This window comes from Rattus norvegicus, chromosome 7 (genome assembly GCF_036323735.1).
Source record: "Rattus norvegicus strain BN/NHsdMcwi chromosome 7, GRCr8, whole genome shotgun sequence".
Classification (NCBI taxonomy): domain Eukaryota; kingdom Metazoa; phylum Chordata; class Mammalia; order Rodentia; family Muridae; genus Rattus; species Rattus norvegicus.
The window spans coordinates 70,959,070-70,975,687 of NC_086025.1; the positions used below are offsets into that span (position 1 = coordinate 70,959,070).

Here is a 16,618-nt window from a genome sequence, read left to right on the forward strand (position 1 = left end):
GTGTGTGTGTTTGTGCGCACATGCGTGTATCCAGTTCTCTGGACAGAGAGAAAAATGTCCTTGCTTAACACAAAACCATTCTTTTGGGTCCCCTAGGTTTTACTATGATTTAAAGATGATTGTCTACTCCAGCTGTGGACAAACACTGGTTAACTGCATTTTCTACAATGAGGATTTCAGTGCAGATTACAGACAGTAGTCATGCTAATAAAGCTAGAACTTTTATCTCTTTTTGTAAACTTTAAAATCCAAGTAAGCTCCAGGAAGCTGAGACTTGGATTCAGATCCACCTGTACAGATCAAACTGACTCCAGACAAGTGCTCCTGTCCGTCAACAGCTTAAGGTTTCCTGCTGCTAAATATCCCTGAAGGTGGGCTTTTCCATTCCCCTGGGCGTGGGACTCCTACCGCCACCACCACTCCAATATCAGGACCACAGGCCTGGAGGTCTCAAGTGTACACCCAAGACAAAGATTCTCCTCTAAGCTCCTGAACTTTACCTTCTGTCCCTAGTCTGTATCTGTTCCGGCAGATTTCTACTCAGTCAACAGACAACATCCAGGAATCACCTGTGACCTGCAAACTGCTCCAAAACTGCCTGCGACGTGCCAGCCTCAGGTGGTTCTGCAGAACCAGAGATCTCTGGGTTTGCTGAAGGACAATGTAAACCATATGCTTCTGACAGAAATGTCTCAAGTCTCCCACCATTGCCTACCCACTTGAGCCCTTGCTTTAGACCAGCATTCCAGACTGTTCCAAAGCAGCTTGCCCTATGACACCCCAAGTGACCCTACAGAACCTGGACAGCAAACCAGATCTCTCCTGCTCTTGCCTAAATCCTTTTCCCAGTCTGGTCCTGGACCCATCTTCTAGCCTTCCTGGGCCCACATAACAACATCCTAATTTCAGCTGACAAGCAGTTACAGAAGAGAGTACATTGTCCCTCATCACAAACAGAAGGCTGGAACATCAGGTCCAAAGGAAACTCCATTTCCCCATTTCAAAAGGCAGAAGGGACAAATAGCTATCCATGGTGCCTATTCACTTACAAGTGCATGCTGGCCTCCAGGCTCCCTCAGTATCACAAGTACATGTTACACATTTCAAAGTCTATAATAGCATCCTAGCTCTTCTCACCTCTTCCCTCCCCTAAAATCCCCAACCTCACTGGCTTCCATCTGTCTCCCAGCTACTCATTCTCCTTATAACCCTGCTATTTTGGCTGTGCTCCCTCACCTGGCCCAGTCCTGCCTGTCCGTCTCCCTCTCCCTCCTCTCTACTTCCCACACCATCCCTCTCTCTGTGTTGTCCCTCTCTCTGCCCCTGCTTCTCTTCTGGTCCACTCTCCTAGCTATGTCCAGTCTACGACTTTCTCTCTCTTCTCTGCACTCTTCCAGAGGCCTTTGGCTATTCTGTCTCTCATATCTAAAATAAAAACATTCCCCTTAACCAAACCACAGAGCAGTCAAGTTGTTTATACAGAATTCCATGGCCAACTTCTTAGTTTCCAGACTTAGGGTTTCTATAATGTCAAATCTTCTGCTAATTTTTATGAATATCTGTGTCAAAAGTCCACAAATAATGAGCTCAGAGGTTTGGGAATGAGGGTACAGAGAATGTACGAAAAAACAGTGGTGGGTGTGCTGATAGTTTTATGTCAACCTGACACAAACTAAAGTCATCTGAGAGGAGGGAACCTCAATTTAAAAAGAAATGCTTCCGTAGCTCAGGCTATATGAAAGCTTGTTGGGCATTTTCTTAATTAGTGACTGATGGAGGGCCCAGCCCATTGTGTGTGGTGCCATCCCTGTACTGCTGGGTCTGGGTTCTATAAGAAAGCAGGCTGAGCAAGCCGGTAAGCAGTATCCATCCCTCCATGGTCTCTACATCAGATCCTGCCTTCAGGTTTTTGCCCAGTTTAAGTTTCTGTCCTGACTTCCTTTGATGATTAACAGTATTGTGGAAGTGTAAGCCAAATAAACTTTTCCTCTCCACTTGCTTTTGGTCATGGTATTTCATCACAGCAATAAAAACCCCAATTAAGACCATGGAGAATGGATTTACCAGACGACTGCAGTAGAACTGCCAGATAGTGTTGTGTTCAGGCAGGCAATCATAAGTTCAGAGGGAATCAATCTACTTTGATCCATTATATGACTTTTTAAACATTCTGATGTGTTACTACTGTATATGTGTGTAAGTGTGGGAGTGCACACTGCAGAGCATCTGTGGAGGTCAGAGGTCCAGGGAGCTAACTCAGCCAGCATGCTTGCAGAGCAAGCACGTTTATCTGCTCAGCCACCTCACCAACCCGACTATATGACCTTTTCTTTACAGCATTTGACTTGCTACTGGGCAGAGACAGAAAACCAGGATTGTTCCATTGGAATAGTGTTGGGGAACTTGCTGGATTTTTCTATACTCAATGAAATAGAGGAGAAACAGTTCAGGGATTGGTAATAATGGTATTCTTAGTAATGTGGTGGATGAGGTGGTTCTCAACTTTTCTAATGATTCAACCCTTTATGCAGTTCATGCTGTGCTGACCCCCACCAGACTAGTATTTTTATTTCTACTTCTTAGTTGTAGTTTTGCTACTGTCAGAAATTGTAATGGCAATGTTTTTGGAGATAGAGGTTTGCCAAGGGGATTGTGAGCCACAGGTTGAGAATTGCTGGTCTAGAGGATCTTAGAAGAAAAGAAACGAAACAAAAGAAGACAGGGTATGGGCCTGGGTGAGTGAGAGGTCTGAGGTTGTCATTAGATGACAGAACTGTGGTGTCTTGAGCGCCTGAACAAACTGCATCAATGTGTTGTACTAATCTGTATACACAACTAGAAATGCAATACACCCCCTCGGTTGACATTGAGGGGCCTGCACAAACCAAAAAAAAAAATCTTACCCATAAAAAAATGCACAAAATGATATACTATACAATTTATTTCAATAAACTTTATTTTAAAAGTCATATTTTTTGGAGGAAAAAAACTGAGTCTCTACATGCACAGTTGGTTTGACTGACCATAATGTATTTTAACAAAATATATTTAGGAACGCCATGGGGTTTGTTTGTTTTTTTAACACCATGTTTAAATAATTAGGAATTTAGTTAAGTGACCAGACATTTGAAAAAAGTCAAAAGATAGTTGTAAAATAGTTAAATACATGTTTAAAATAATGTGAACTCACTTTTCTTAAAAAACAAAACAAAACAAAAAAAAAAAACAGTCATCCTCTAGTCTGCACTTTTTATAGGTCTTCTTTAATAGAAGTGAACCACACATCATTTGAAGGACTACATCTTTTCCCCCTAGGTTTTCAGGAATATTAAATTCTCCTTCAGACCCAGAGCGGTTTACAAAGGGGCAGATCATTTAAAGACAAGTGACAAGACAAACAGACAATTTACCTCACTTGTGAGTTATTAGCCAACTCGCTCAGTGAGTTCAAAGCATGATACTTGATTTTAGAACTAACTTTGCCTGAATGTACACCACCTAGAATTTCTTCATCTCTGAGGTGACACTGGGCTCTCTGCTTAACTGTGAAAAGTAAATCTGGAGTCTATGAGAATGACATAAATATATTTAAATATAAATACAAAATTTGAATATTATTTTCGAACACACATTTCTTCATGCACAAAACATCAAGTGGCAGCTGGGTGCGGTGGCACATACCTATAACCCCAGTGTCTGGGCACACACCTATGACCCCAGTGTCTGGGCACACACCTATGATCCCAGTGTCTGGGCACACACCTATGACCCCAGTGTCTGGGCACACACCTATGACCCCAGTGTCTGGGAGGCTGAGAGCCAGGCCAGACCATATGATGAGACACCAACTAAAAGAAGGAAAATAAATATAATAAAGTGGGTAAGTAGAATCTGGATAATTTAAAATGAATGACTGTAAAGGTTCAAATAATAAGACATGGCAGGGAGTGATCTACATCATAAAAATAACTTTATTATTGAAACTCAGCCCTGCAAAAAACCCGTCCAAAGTTCCTGTAAATCACGATTCTATGTGCTGACATGTATTTAAACTATGGTTATAACAAAGTGATTTATCATCTTAAAATATAAAAACATAGTTCTATGATAAATTGAACTTCTTTGAAACACATGTGGTTAAAAAAAAAAGGAGAGATATTTTGATATCGGTGAGACAGTAAAGAGACATTTTGTCACTTGGTTCTTCCATATCTAAGAACCAAAATACTAAGCATAATAAGTAAATGTGCAGCCTGCAGGCAATGAGAGGGGACAGAATACTGGAAGTAACAGTGTAACAGTGTGTTAAGAACTCAGTTTTTCAGAATTAAGACTTCCCTCAAATACAGCTTCGCTTCTTGCTATATTAACATGCATCAGATAAAGGCCCTGTCACTACTCTGAGGAAGAGCTGGATTTAAAACTTTGAGATGTGCACTTTTAAAGCTTTTGCTTCCAGTCTGAGTATTAAAGTCTTAGCCATTTTTGTATGACAGTAGATTAATACCTGGGAACGTACTGCCCACATACCCAAGGTCTGTGACATTTCGACCCCCTCAGTAGTAGTATGTGATGGCTTAATAAATAAAGGAATAGGTAGATAGATCATGATGGATGAAGTTTAAAGGATGTGACAGCCCGACATATTATAGCAGGGCAGTGACTGTAAAATATCGGTCATGTTTTTTAGCTTCTCCGACGCTCTCCTCCTCTCCATGTCTTAGTAACAGCTACTCTGTCATGCTTAGAAGGTTACTGGGTGAACATATGACCATAAGCCAAAAGGCTTCATTTCAGGTACTCCCTTTAACAGTGGGATTATGGCCTGCTTCTCTTGCATTCATTTGGGATCCCAAGTTTTGATCAGATAGTTGTAGAACAAATAGAATTAAAACTTAAGCAAAGATAAATCTCTGAATTTCAGCTGCCACAATTTTATTTGTATTTTGTGTGTGTGCATGTGTGTGTGTGTGTGTGCATGTGTGTGTGTGCATGTGTGTGTGTGCACAGGTAGGTGTATGAGTGTGTGCTGTTATGGCTTTTATGGGGTGCTAGCGATCTAGACTCAAGGCCTCATGCTTGAGTAGCAGCAACTTTACTGAGAAGGGAGCAGGGTTTGCTGGGTTGGGCCTCCTCTTGATCCTTCCCTGAAAGTGAAGAAAGGCACGTGCCCAGTGTCCTGGCTCCTGGCCTTTCTGCATCTTCCTCAGAAAGACTTCCATTTCCATCATCATATCATCATCCTTATCCCCATCCTCATCGTCATAGTAATGCAGCACAGACAGGCCATTAAAAAAACATTCCTTGTAACAGTGTAGAGACTTAAGAGGATAAGGACATAAAGATGAAGTCAGCCTTAAATCACTTTCTCAGATTGACACAGATCCAAAATGGTTCAGCTGCCCCTCACAGCTCCTGCTTCCTGTCCATTTCCAGTGTGTATGGATGAGTCTAGGCCGGCTTCCCACAGTGCACTCAGCTGTGGGAGGTGTTGACAGCCGCTGTGCTGACTGCATCCTAAAAGGGATGGCGTGCACAGCACTTCCCCAAACCCCGGAAGACCTACCAACGCTGAGAAGAAGACTGGGAAATGCCCACCTACCCAGGTTCCCAACATTCCGGGCTGTACCCAGCAAGTGATCCTTTTAATTCCTAGAGAAGAACCACTTTGCTTACAAGATCCAACCATGGTAGCGTGGATTCTACTCCACAAGCCTCCCACACTAAGCAGCTAAGAGCTGTATAGTATTTCTTTACTGCAGATGGATGAATTCAGAGCAGCTGATGAGAATTATGACCTCTCTAAGGAGATCCTCATATTCCTTCTGCAAGCATTTAAAACACAAATATCTAATGAATTCTTCATCTCAATCCAACCCCGAGTGCACTCACTCTGGAGAGAAGTGACTGCATCACAATGTCACTGCAGTTTACCTTATGAAGAATATTAATTAGCAGTCAAGGTAGTGGAGGTAAAAGTACTAGATAAACAAACTATTTCTGTACACTAATCCTCTGGTCACCTCCATGAATTTGGGACTTACTATTACACAAATTCTACAGGTAAATGTTCTCGAGTTTACACTGATTAACTGACTTGCCAAGGTCACGCAGGAATAAGCCAGAGCGTGAAGCTCATACCTGACTCCTTAGCATATGCTCTTAATGCTATCTTATGACAAAAACAGAGGTGTTTAGGTCACTCTCATTGTGTGAATAAACTGAAGTACATTTAGATAAAGTCAAATCATTCACAATTTAGCTTTGGATTTCCTCCTATTTAAACTCTCATTCTCTTAAATGAGATACTCAAAGTTTCAAAGCAACAGAAAAAGAGATCGCTATTTGCCAACAACAGGTTTCCATGTGTTTTGTTTGTTTTTGCTGTTGGTATTTGCTTTTGAGACAGATCTCAGTATGTATCCCTGATTATCCCCAAACTCACAGAGATCCTCGCCCCCTTTTGAGTGCTGGATTGAAATCGTGCCCCACCGCAGCCAGATTCTATCATCGTTTTTATGAGGAGGGCTTTAGAAATCTGCATCCAAGGTGAAGACATTATCTGTGGTTTCTGCCATGACTGCAAATCGCTGATACTCAGAAACTCGTTTCTCAAAGAAATTTGTTTTCCCTTCTAACGAAATGTTCTCCATAAAATCAAAGGGATTTTCTGCCTGAAAAATCTGAAAAGAAAAGAAATGTCATTAGACATTCTGAAGAATCCTTATTAAACCTCACAGCAAGGGCAAGCCTGATAAAAACCAGAGGGAGGGCAGGGCTCCACTCCCCTACAGCCACACTACTCCACTAAGTGCTGAGGGCTCCTGATGGCTGGTCCCAATTTCAAGTTCCAAAGGATTCTGCAAAACCCTTTTTTTTTTTTCTTATAAAATAAGTCTCTGTCCTACAAACTCTATTTATTTCTCTGTTTATCAGAGATGGGGCATGTAGCCCAGGTTGGCCACAAACTTGCAATCCTTAGAAATGCTAGAGTTACAGATAAACATCAGACACCCAACGTGTCACTGGTATTTTAAAAGTAGACTAGTGTATTACAAATGCTCTCAGTAAAATAAACTTTAGAGACCTTGCTTGCCTATAACACTTTGTTGGTAGTATGGTGGTTTGAATGAGAACAGACCCCAGAGGCTGGCCTATTTGAATGCTTGGTTTCAAGCTGGGGAGCTGTTCAGGAAGGATGAGGACGTGCAGGCTGTTAGAAGAGGCTGTCACTGTGGGTGTGCTTTTGAGGTTAGAAAGCCATGCCCAGCTACTCGCTCTGCTTCCTGTCTGTGTCTGGATGTAGCCGCTGCTCTAGCACCACACTAGCTACTCGCTCTGCTTCCTATCTGTGTCTGGATGTAGCCGCTGCTCTAACACTTGACTGCCTGCTTCTCTGCCCTGCATCGTAGCCATGCACTCACTCTCAAACTGTGAGCAAGCCTCCACTGAGTGTTGTCTTTCCTGAGCTGCCTTGGTCATGGTGCCTTGTCACAGCCATGGGACAGTGACTAGGACCAGTAGTAACATGTTTTAAAACACTCTATTTACCTTTGAGAATCCAAGTTCTCCAAGTAATCTGTCAGCTACAAACTCAATATATTGTTTCATCAAAACACAGTTCATTCCAATGAGGCCAACAGGCAAGGCTTCTGTTAAAAACTCCTGGAATACAAACAAAGTCAGAATAAGGTACACAAAGATAACAATAAATAAATATATATTTCCCAAATACAAAGTGTTATGGTTGGAATTTGAAATGTCCCCTCTACCTGTGTAAAAAGGCCATGGACCCTTAAAGAGCTGAGACTTGGCTGACAGAAATAGTCACTGGGTGGGAGCTTGAGGACCCTTTTCCCACCCCAACTCTACGTTCTTGTTTAGCCAAAATCTAAACAAACTGTGCTTTAAGCTCCTACTAGAACCTTCCTTGCTATGACAATACCTTCTGAGCCATGAACCAAAATAAGTACTTCTTCCCTAAAATTTCTCACAGAGGAAGTGGCTAACATGGGGGAGTTAGGCAGGATACGCCAGGACAGGTGACAGTCATCTGTTTACAAATGTTTGTGATAGTACTAATTATATGATTTCACATCCTCAGGGCCCAAAATTAAGTAGAAAATAGCAAATTATTGGATCCTTTAAAGTAGTATGTGTGGGACCTGGCTCCTGGGTCTCCTCGACAGAGAGAAGGAGAATGTTCTGTCCCGAAGTAACCCAGACAGAGCTTCTACAAAGGCCACCACCATGGGAAGCAACAGGAGCCAAGAGAAAGACCTCAGCTCCAGAGAGTATAAGGAAGGACAGTCACGATGGGGCTTGGGAGATAAACGAAATCCACCTGAAAGACGGTGAGTGGTAAAGCGGTAACAGTGGAAGAGTAAAAGCACATTAACGAAATTCAAGGATGAAATTCATCCTCAAAGTGTTAAAAGATACCAAAATACGCACACCTTTCCCCTCACTGCATGAAAATCATCCTATAAAGTAATACTGTTTAAAAAGAAGGTAAGCAAATTTACTGTTAGGTTAGTTCTTGCAAGTGATAAAAATACATTTAAAGTAGACTAGAAGCTGCTTCTAGTCACAAAACTTTGCTGCCATGAGTTAAGTTTACTTCATTAACTCACTTACTCATCGTTTGTACTGTTCATTAATTCACTTACTCGTCGTTTGTACTGTTCACTAATTCACTTACTCGTCATTTGTACTGTTCAGTTTGTTCTTCAGCTAGGCAGTCTGCTGTGTTATCGAAACCATGAAACAAAAACTACCATTCCACAGTAAAGAATATAAAAATAAGGGCTGGAGACATGGCTCGCAGGTACAAGCACTGGCTGCTCTTCCAGAGGCTCTGGTTTTAATTCCCAGCACCCAGATGGCAGCTCACAACTGTCTGAAACTACAGTTCCAGGATCTTACACCCTCATATAGATATACATGCAGGCAAGACACCAATACACAGAGAAAACAACACACACACACACACACACACACACACACACACACACACACACAATTAAAATGTCTGTTATAGCCCTGAAATAAACCAGGTATACAGAAAACCTTGATTTATAATGAACATTAACTTAACAAAATCATAAGCTGAGGTAACAACTTCAATACTTCCTGTCTCAGCACTGCTGTGGTTTGATGAGAACAGGCACCATAGGCTCATATATTTTGATACTTGGTCCCTAGTTGATGGAATTGTTTGGGGAGGGTTGGGAGGAATAGTATTGTTAGAGGAAGTGTGTGTGTCACTGGGGATAGGCTTTGAAGTTTCAAAAGCCCATGCCATTCCCAGTTAGGCCTCTCCAGCTCCTACCTGTGGGTAGGATACAAGCTCACAGCTACCTCCAGTGCCATGACTGCCTAATGCCATGCTCTGCACCATGATGGCCATGCACTCGGCAACCTTGAGCCCCAAGTTAAACACTTTTCTTTTATAAGTTAGTGTTTCGTCCCAGCAATAGAAAAGGAACTAAGATAACTGTCAAACTGGACTATATGCATTTGCTCATATTGACCTACAAATGACAACTTAATAATCAAACACTTCTGGGAACAGTGGCACAGTGCAGAAAGATCAGTTAGAGGTGTGGATTAGCCCAGGAGTTCAAGGCTAGCTCACACAGTATCATGCCTTACCATTTCAAACAAATTTTAAAAAGAAAATGTCAGGACTGAAGAGATTGGTCAGTGGTTAAAAACACTGGCTGCTCTTCTAAAAGACTGGGCTTTCATTTCCAGCACCCACAGGGTACCTTGCAACCATACACAACTCTATTTCCAGGATACTTGATTCCTTTTCTGGCTTCCATGGGCATCAGGCATGTATGTGGAGCACAGACATACATATGAGGAAAACACCCATGGACATAAAACAGAAACGAAGCAAAAAAATTAAATACGAAATAGAATGTGGTCATGTGATGATGAGATGTGCTAACCACACAAGTGCTTACCTGCTCAATTTTAACAGCATCAACAATGATTTCCATGACCCTTTCTTCTGAAGGCTTGTTTACCAGGTACTGAAACATCAGGCAGGCAAAGTCACAGTGAAGTCCCTAAGGCAGAAGACCAGTGCTGTTGTTAAAGAACTTGAATTAACTACTTGTAAACAGTGTGCCCATGCACAGCCTGAAGTAGGAACATGCAACTTCCTGGAGATGGAGAGAATAATCGATCCAGGAACCTCTCCTTTAAATTACACTGAATACCAATTCAATAACTTAAAATAAAAACTTATGACAGTACATCTTAATTTATTAACATGAAAACACTAATTTACAAACAAACCAAAAAAAGTTGTAACAAAAACATTTTGGAAATGAAAACAAAGTAAGAAGAGAGAATATGAGAACTGATTATTTTTAAATGTCAAAAATTTAAGAATGATCGAAAAGCAGTTGGTGTTGGTTGCCAATTCGATGGGGGCGAGGATCACCGTAGAAACAGTCTCTGAGCATGTCTGCGGTTTTGCTAAGGTAGGCAGGGGAAGGTGGGAAGGTGCAGGTGGGCTGAGCAGCAGCTGCCATCACTGTGCTTCATGACTGGGGATGCTGCCCCATGCCCTCCTGCTGTGGTGGCTGCACCCCTGGCCCATACGCCAAAGTAGCCCTTCAGTCCTTAACTTGCTTCTGATTCACAGCAATGGGAAAAGCAGCTAATAGAGTAACATTTAAAGAACAAATGAAACTCACTCACAGAGACTCCAAAAAGACAGTGTTTCTATTAAGTAATATCTCAAGATAAAAGACAGTTTGCAATGGAATTGGAAAAGCGGGATGCACACCACATGAAGCCATTGTAGACTCAGAAGAAAATAAATGTGGGAACCAGGCTCAAGCACAACATGATCACTGGTGTAAGACCTGAGTAGCCGCAGAACAAAGCAGTCTGCACTCGGGATTCTAAATCAGAGTGGATGATAACAAGCTGAAAACCCAAAAAACACATTTCATAAGTACAAAACAGGAAAAACAAAGTAAGGCCACATATAGGAAGATGATGAAATTCCCAATGATGTTAACTATAGTGTGATGCCAAGGTAGAGCCAGTTAATATTTTTTAAACTACAAAGAAAGAAATAACTTTGTGAGTGAACAAGGAAGGAAAAGGAAAGCGTACTGTAAGAGGTTCCAACTCAGAGTTACTTAGGTTTTGTAAGCGAAACAACAAAACTCAGACAAGAACCTCACATCAAGGACAGTTATCTACCTACTTACTGTTCTCTGTCAAACCGTCTGAATAAAAGGCACCAACAGAAAACCCTGCCTTTGAAAGCTAACCTTGGACACTGTACTAGTTATTTTCCTGGCAGAGCTGACTTAGAAGAATGCTTGGGTTAGCAAAGGCAGCATGAGAGATGTTAAATGTGGATTAGAACTAGCTATCTCCACAGAGTAAGTCAAAAGTAAGCATGACTGTCAAATCAACACATGCATACAATTAACTTTGCAATTTAAAGCAAAATCCTGAGACTTTTTTTTCAATCCAAACACTATTCTGGAAGGGTAAGTGTAAAGAACCTTAAAAACAAACATTTTAAAAACAAACATTTTGAGATGTAGTCTACCAACTACTAGAAGATACCAGTGCCCACTGAAGTAACAGGCTTGTAATTTCAGCTAGTAGAGTGGTTGAGGCAGGAGAATCAAAAGACCAAGGCCTGCCTAGGCTACAGAATGTGTTCAGCACTGATCTGAGCAACACTGAGAGGAGGAGCAGGGAACAGCTCAGAGGGAGCCCGCTTGCCTAGCATACTTGAGGCCCTGAGCTTGTTCCTCAGCAGAACTGTGTGTGTTGGCTCACATATGTAATTCTAGTAGTCAGCGAGTAGAGGATCAAGAAGTTCAGGTTGTCCTCCGCTAAGCAGTGATTCTGAGACCAGCTTGAAATACATGATAACCCTATCTTTAAAAAAATCAGAGCTAGCAAGATGGTTCAGTGGGGAAAGGCTTTGCTGACAACCCTGGTGACCTGAGTTCAGTCCCTAGGACCAAAGTAGAAGGAGTAAACCAATGCCTACAAAGTGTCCTGACTTCCACACGTGTGCCATGGCAGGTGCCACCCAGGCAGACGGGCACACACACATAGACACAAATCAATAAGTACATGCAATAACTTTTTTAAAATAATTTTGAGAAAATGTTTAAAATAAATATAATAGAATTGAAATTGTGATCTTACACTCACTATACATATCATATATATCAAATATATAATGCAAATTTAATAAACAATGTTAAAAGAGATTAATCAAGTGAAGCACGGTGTCACACTCCTTTAATCTCAGCACTCAGGAGACAGAGACAGGTAAATCTCCGAGTTCAAGGCCAGCCTGGTCTTTATAGCAAGTTCCAGGGCAGCCAGGGCTATGCAGAGCAGCCCTGTCCTGAAAACAAACAACAACAGCAGTAATAATAAAGGAGGCCAATAGATCACTGTACTTTAGGAACAAGCCAATGACCATGGTAAATATGACTTTCCTCTCAGGATTACAGAGTATCAATACAAATGACCGTTAACTAGAGAAACAAGAAAAATAAATACACTCCAGGAACAAAGGCAGAGAGCAAGATCAACTGCAGGAAATATACAAATGGTTCCCATAACTCTGAGAAAGAGCTCAGCATCAGCCACAAACAAGTGAAGACAGACATAACAAAGTGCCAGTCTCCCTATCAGAGAGACGAGGACGTGACAAATTAACATAAACTCTCGAGAGGATAAGGTAGGAAAATGTCCACGCATGGCTAAGTGGAGCTGGAAACCACTATAAAATTTCTGGAAAGAAATCTGCAAGTGATATAAAAGGCCTGCTAATTGTTCTCTGTGATTCAATTTAAGAAAATTAGAAAGCTAAGACAAAGTTTATACTCAAAGTTTCACTTTAGTAAAGCAAGACAACCTGGCATGGTGGAGAATGTTTGTAACCCCAGCACTCAGGCAGCAGAGGATATCCGTGAGTTCAAGGCAAGCCTGGTCTACATAACGAGCTGCAAGCAGTTAGGGTTATGCGGTAAGATGTGGTCAAAAAGTAAAAAGCTAAACAAAGGTTGTGGAAACAAATTTCTAATTAGACAAGTAAATGATACATTTATTCATCAGAATATTATGGCCCTACCAAACTGTTTTGAAACAATGCCTTTAATAGAAAAAGGCTCACAATGTTTGCCCACTGGAAAAAGAATGGTATAGTGACTCATGCCTGTAATCCCAACACCCAAGAGGTGGAAGCAGGAAAACATCCAATACAAGGCTAGCCTGGGCTACATGGTGAGAACCTGTCTCAAACAAACAAACAACATAAAAACTACAAATCATGGGTTGGGGATTTAGCTCAGTGGTAGAGTGCTTGACTAGCAAGCGCAAGGCCCTGGGTTCGGTTCCCAGCTCCGAAAAAAAAAAAAACTACAAATCATAAAAATAGGATATACACACATGGGGGCAGGGATAGAGAAAAAGAAATAGAGAGATTTAAATGTACAAACATCTATAAAGGACTATAACAAAATACTAAACATTATTACCTCTGCTTTCATTGGCCTTTTGATAAATTCTTTATAGTATTCATGGCATTTGCTGTCCAAATGATTAGAAAGTTAAAGATGTCCAACAGAAGAGTGTAATTATATGAAGCATTTATGCACTTAAAAATACTACCCGTGGGGCTGGAGAGTTAGCTCGGCCGTTCAGAGCACTTGCTTTTGAAAAGGACTGGGCTCAGCTCCCAGCACCACCACCCATGTGCTGGCTCACAACCCATCAGTAATTACAGTGCTGGGAGCTCCAACTCTCTTCTGAACTCCATGCCTAAGGGCACACACCCATACCTTTAGGAAAAACATCTATACACGTAAATCTCTGGGACCAGCTGGACACCTGGGATGGGAGGGGCTACGGGAGTCTTTAGGGGTGACCCTAGCTGAGATTCCTACCAGCGGGGGATGCAGACTGAAGTGGCCACCTCCTATAGCCAGGCAGAACTTCCGCTGGAAAGAGGGAGACATCAACCCACTCAGCAAAGCTGTCAGCCAAATACTGCCCTGCCTATAAGATGCACAGGGACAAAGGTGGAGCGGACACCGAGGGAACGGCCAACCAATGACTGGCCCAGCTTAGACCCACTGCATGGGAGAAAGCCAACCCCCCACACCATTAATGAGACTTCGTTATGCTTGCAGGCAGGAGCCTAGCAGCACTGTCTCCCAAGAGACCTCATCCACCAACCAGTGGAGACAGATGCAGAGACACACAGCCAGACATCAGGAGGAGCTCCAGGAGTCTGGTGGAAGAGTGGGGGAGAGAGTAAGCAAGCAGGAAGGGTCAAGGGCACCACAAGAAAACCTACAGAGTCAACTAACCTGGCTCCATGGAGACTCATAGAGACTGAACCACCAACCAAAGAGCATGCAGGAGCTGGAACTAGCCACCCCCACATTTGCAGCAGATGTGCAGCTTGATATTCATGTGGGTCCCCTAAGAACTAGAGCAGGAGTTGGGAGCTGTTGACTCTGTTGCCTACCATCGGATCCCCTTCCCCTGTCTGGACTGCCTGGTTGGGCCTTAGTGGGGGATGAGTGCTTAGTCCTGCTGGGACTAGATGTCCCAGGGTGGGGTGGTACTCAAGGGGGCTTCCTCTTCTCTAGTAGAAAGGGAAGGGATAATGGGGGGGGGGAGGGACAGTACAATTGGGATGTAAAGTGAAAGAAAAATAAATTATGGGGAGAAAAGCTTGGAGTCTAACAAAGTGGGGAGATACATACTTTTATGCTATGAACTCTTAAGGACAAGACAGGCTTAGATTTCAAACAGATGTGTTAAAAAAAGAATTTTACCTAATGGGATAAGAATGTTGAGCTGCCTCTTTTGAAAAAGCAATTAACGGGCTGGAGAGATGGCTCAGCAGTTAAGAGCACCCAACTGCTCTTCCAGAGGTCCTGAGTTCAATTCCCAGCAACCACATGGTGGCTCACAGCCATCTGTAAAAGAGATCCAATGCCCTCTTCTGGTGTGTCTGAAGACAACTACAGTGTACTTATATATAATAAATGAATAAATCTTTAAAAAAAGCGATTAACAGGTAAAAAAGATAAAACATAAAACTGGGAGGAAAAATAAAGGGGTATTGAAAGCAAAAGAAGACACAACTTAGTTAGAGATGTATGTGGCAGAAAAAGAAGCCACTTTAAGTGGCTCCCAGGATGCCAGGGTTGTGACATCTGCAAGACAAATCAAGCAGCACATGTGGGGGATGATAATGAATCTCGACTCCTGAGGTACGTGTTGGAGATATGTGTGGAAGCTACCAGGAAAACACAGCTAGCACGCACTGGAGTGTAGGTTTGGGACTTGGAGCTTGGGGAGTCATAAGCACTTACATGGTAGCTGACTGGACAAGGACAGACAATAGCCAGGAAGTCACACAATGATGCCCAAGGCAAATCTGTAAGTCCATTCCTATTTAAGGATTCGTAGAGACCAAGGAGGAATGGTAGGAGATGAGGATGGGAAACAATGTCTCGCAGACCCAGGAAGACGTGAGTTTCTATTTCCTTCTCATTACCAGAATACTTTCATCAATACACACACTTTCTCCAGGGGAATGAAAAACAAGTGACCACATATAACATAAGTGGAAGAACACGTTTTTCCTTACTTCATCCCTGCTGATCAGTTCATTTGAAAAAGTCAGCCCAGGCATGAGGCCTCTCTTCTTTAGCCAGAATATAGCAGCAAATGATCCAGAGAAGAAAATCCCTTCTACAGCAGCGAAGGCCACCACTCTTTCCCCTAGGAGACAAAAGTTCCATTTTCTAACTAGATGCTGAGGCATTTGCAAGTTTATAAATACATGGGGCATTTTCCTAAGAAACAAAACAAATGTGAGTATTGCGCACAAAGCTCTCCAAAGCAGGGGTTTCCATTCCTGCCTGCTAGGGTGGAAAGACATGTTTATTTCAAACTCTGTGACAAACAGACTGGAGTAAGTGCTGCTGTCTGCACACACACACACACACACAGACACATGGATCTCCATACACCAAACAAACAAACAAATCAAAGAGGTGATTTGCCTGTAAAGGCCTGTGTGAGAGTTCCCTGTGTGTATACTAGAATGGGAGGTACAACACAAACGCTATGACAACTGTCTGTGAACGGGAGGAGCGGCTGCTAAGGTTTATATTTTTGCTAGCAATCTATTGTTGCTAAAAGACTACTAGTAAACATTTCTAAAACATTGTTATCATTATAGAATAATTTAAAAATCAGCTGAAGGCAATGAATTTACCTAGAGCATAAAATGCTGTTAAAGATGAGCCAACTTGGGGTTGGGGATTTAGCTCAGCGGTAGAGCATTTGCCTAGTGAGCGCAAGGCCCTGGGTTCCGTCCCCAGCCCCGAAAAAAAGAAAAAAGAAAAAAAAATTAAAGATTAAAAGATGAGCCAACTTTAAAGTGTACTTACTGTTAGGCAAGAATTCTGTAGAAACTCATTCCTAAAATGTCTTTAGTGGCATCATATCTGTGACACTGTCTCCAGAATGTTTTTGGATTATAACACACACACACACACACACACAAATAATAAATTTTTTTATTTTT

At 42.1% G+C, this 16,618-nt stretch overlaps 1 protein-coding gene across 2 annotated transcripts in view; it reads right to left on the bottom strand.

The window, feature by feature from the left end:
• Positions 1-2,938: 2,938 nt before the first annotated feature.
• The window catches only part of Rrm2b (ribonucleotide reductase regulatory TP53 inducible subunit M2B), a 31,719-nt gene continuing 18,039 nt past the window's right edge, over positions 2,939-16,618 (bottom strand). The window contains exons 5-8 of one of the 2 annotated variants that reach the window (XM_039078801.2): positions 15,674-15,807; positions 9,972-10,076; positions 7,552-7,665; positions 2,939-6,683 (exon numbers count right to left, since the gene is read on the bottom strand). In XM_039078801.2, the coding sequence (XP_038934729.1) occupies positions 6,531-6,683; positions 7,552-7,665; positions 9,972-10,076; positions 15,674-15,807 (506 nt within the window). In that variant the 3' untranslated portion in view covers positions 2,939-6,530. The remainder of the gene's footprint in view (positions 6,684-7,551; positions 7,666-9,971; positions 10,077-15,673; positions 15,808-16,618) is intronic. The other variant, NM_001130543.1, reaches the window with a different exon arrangement.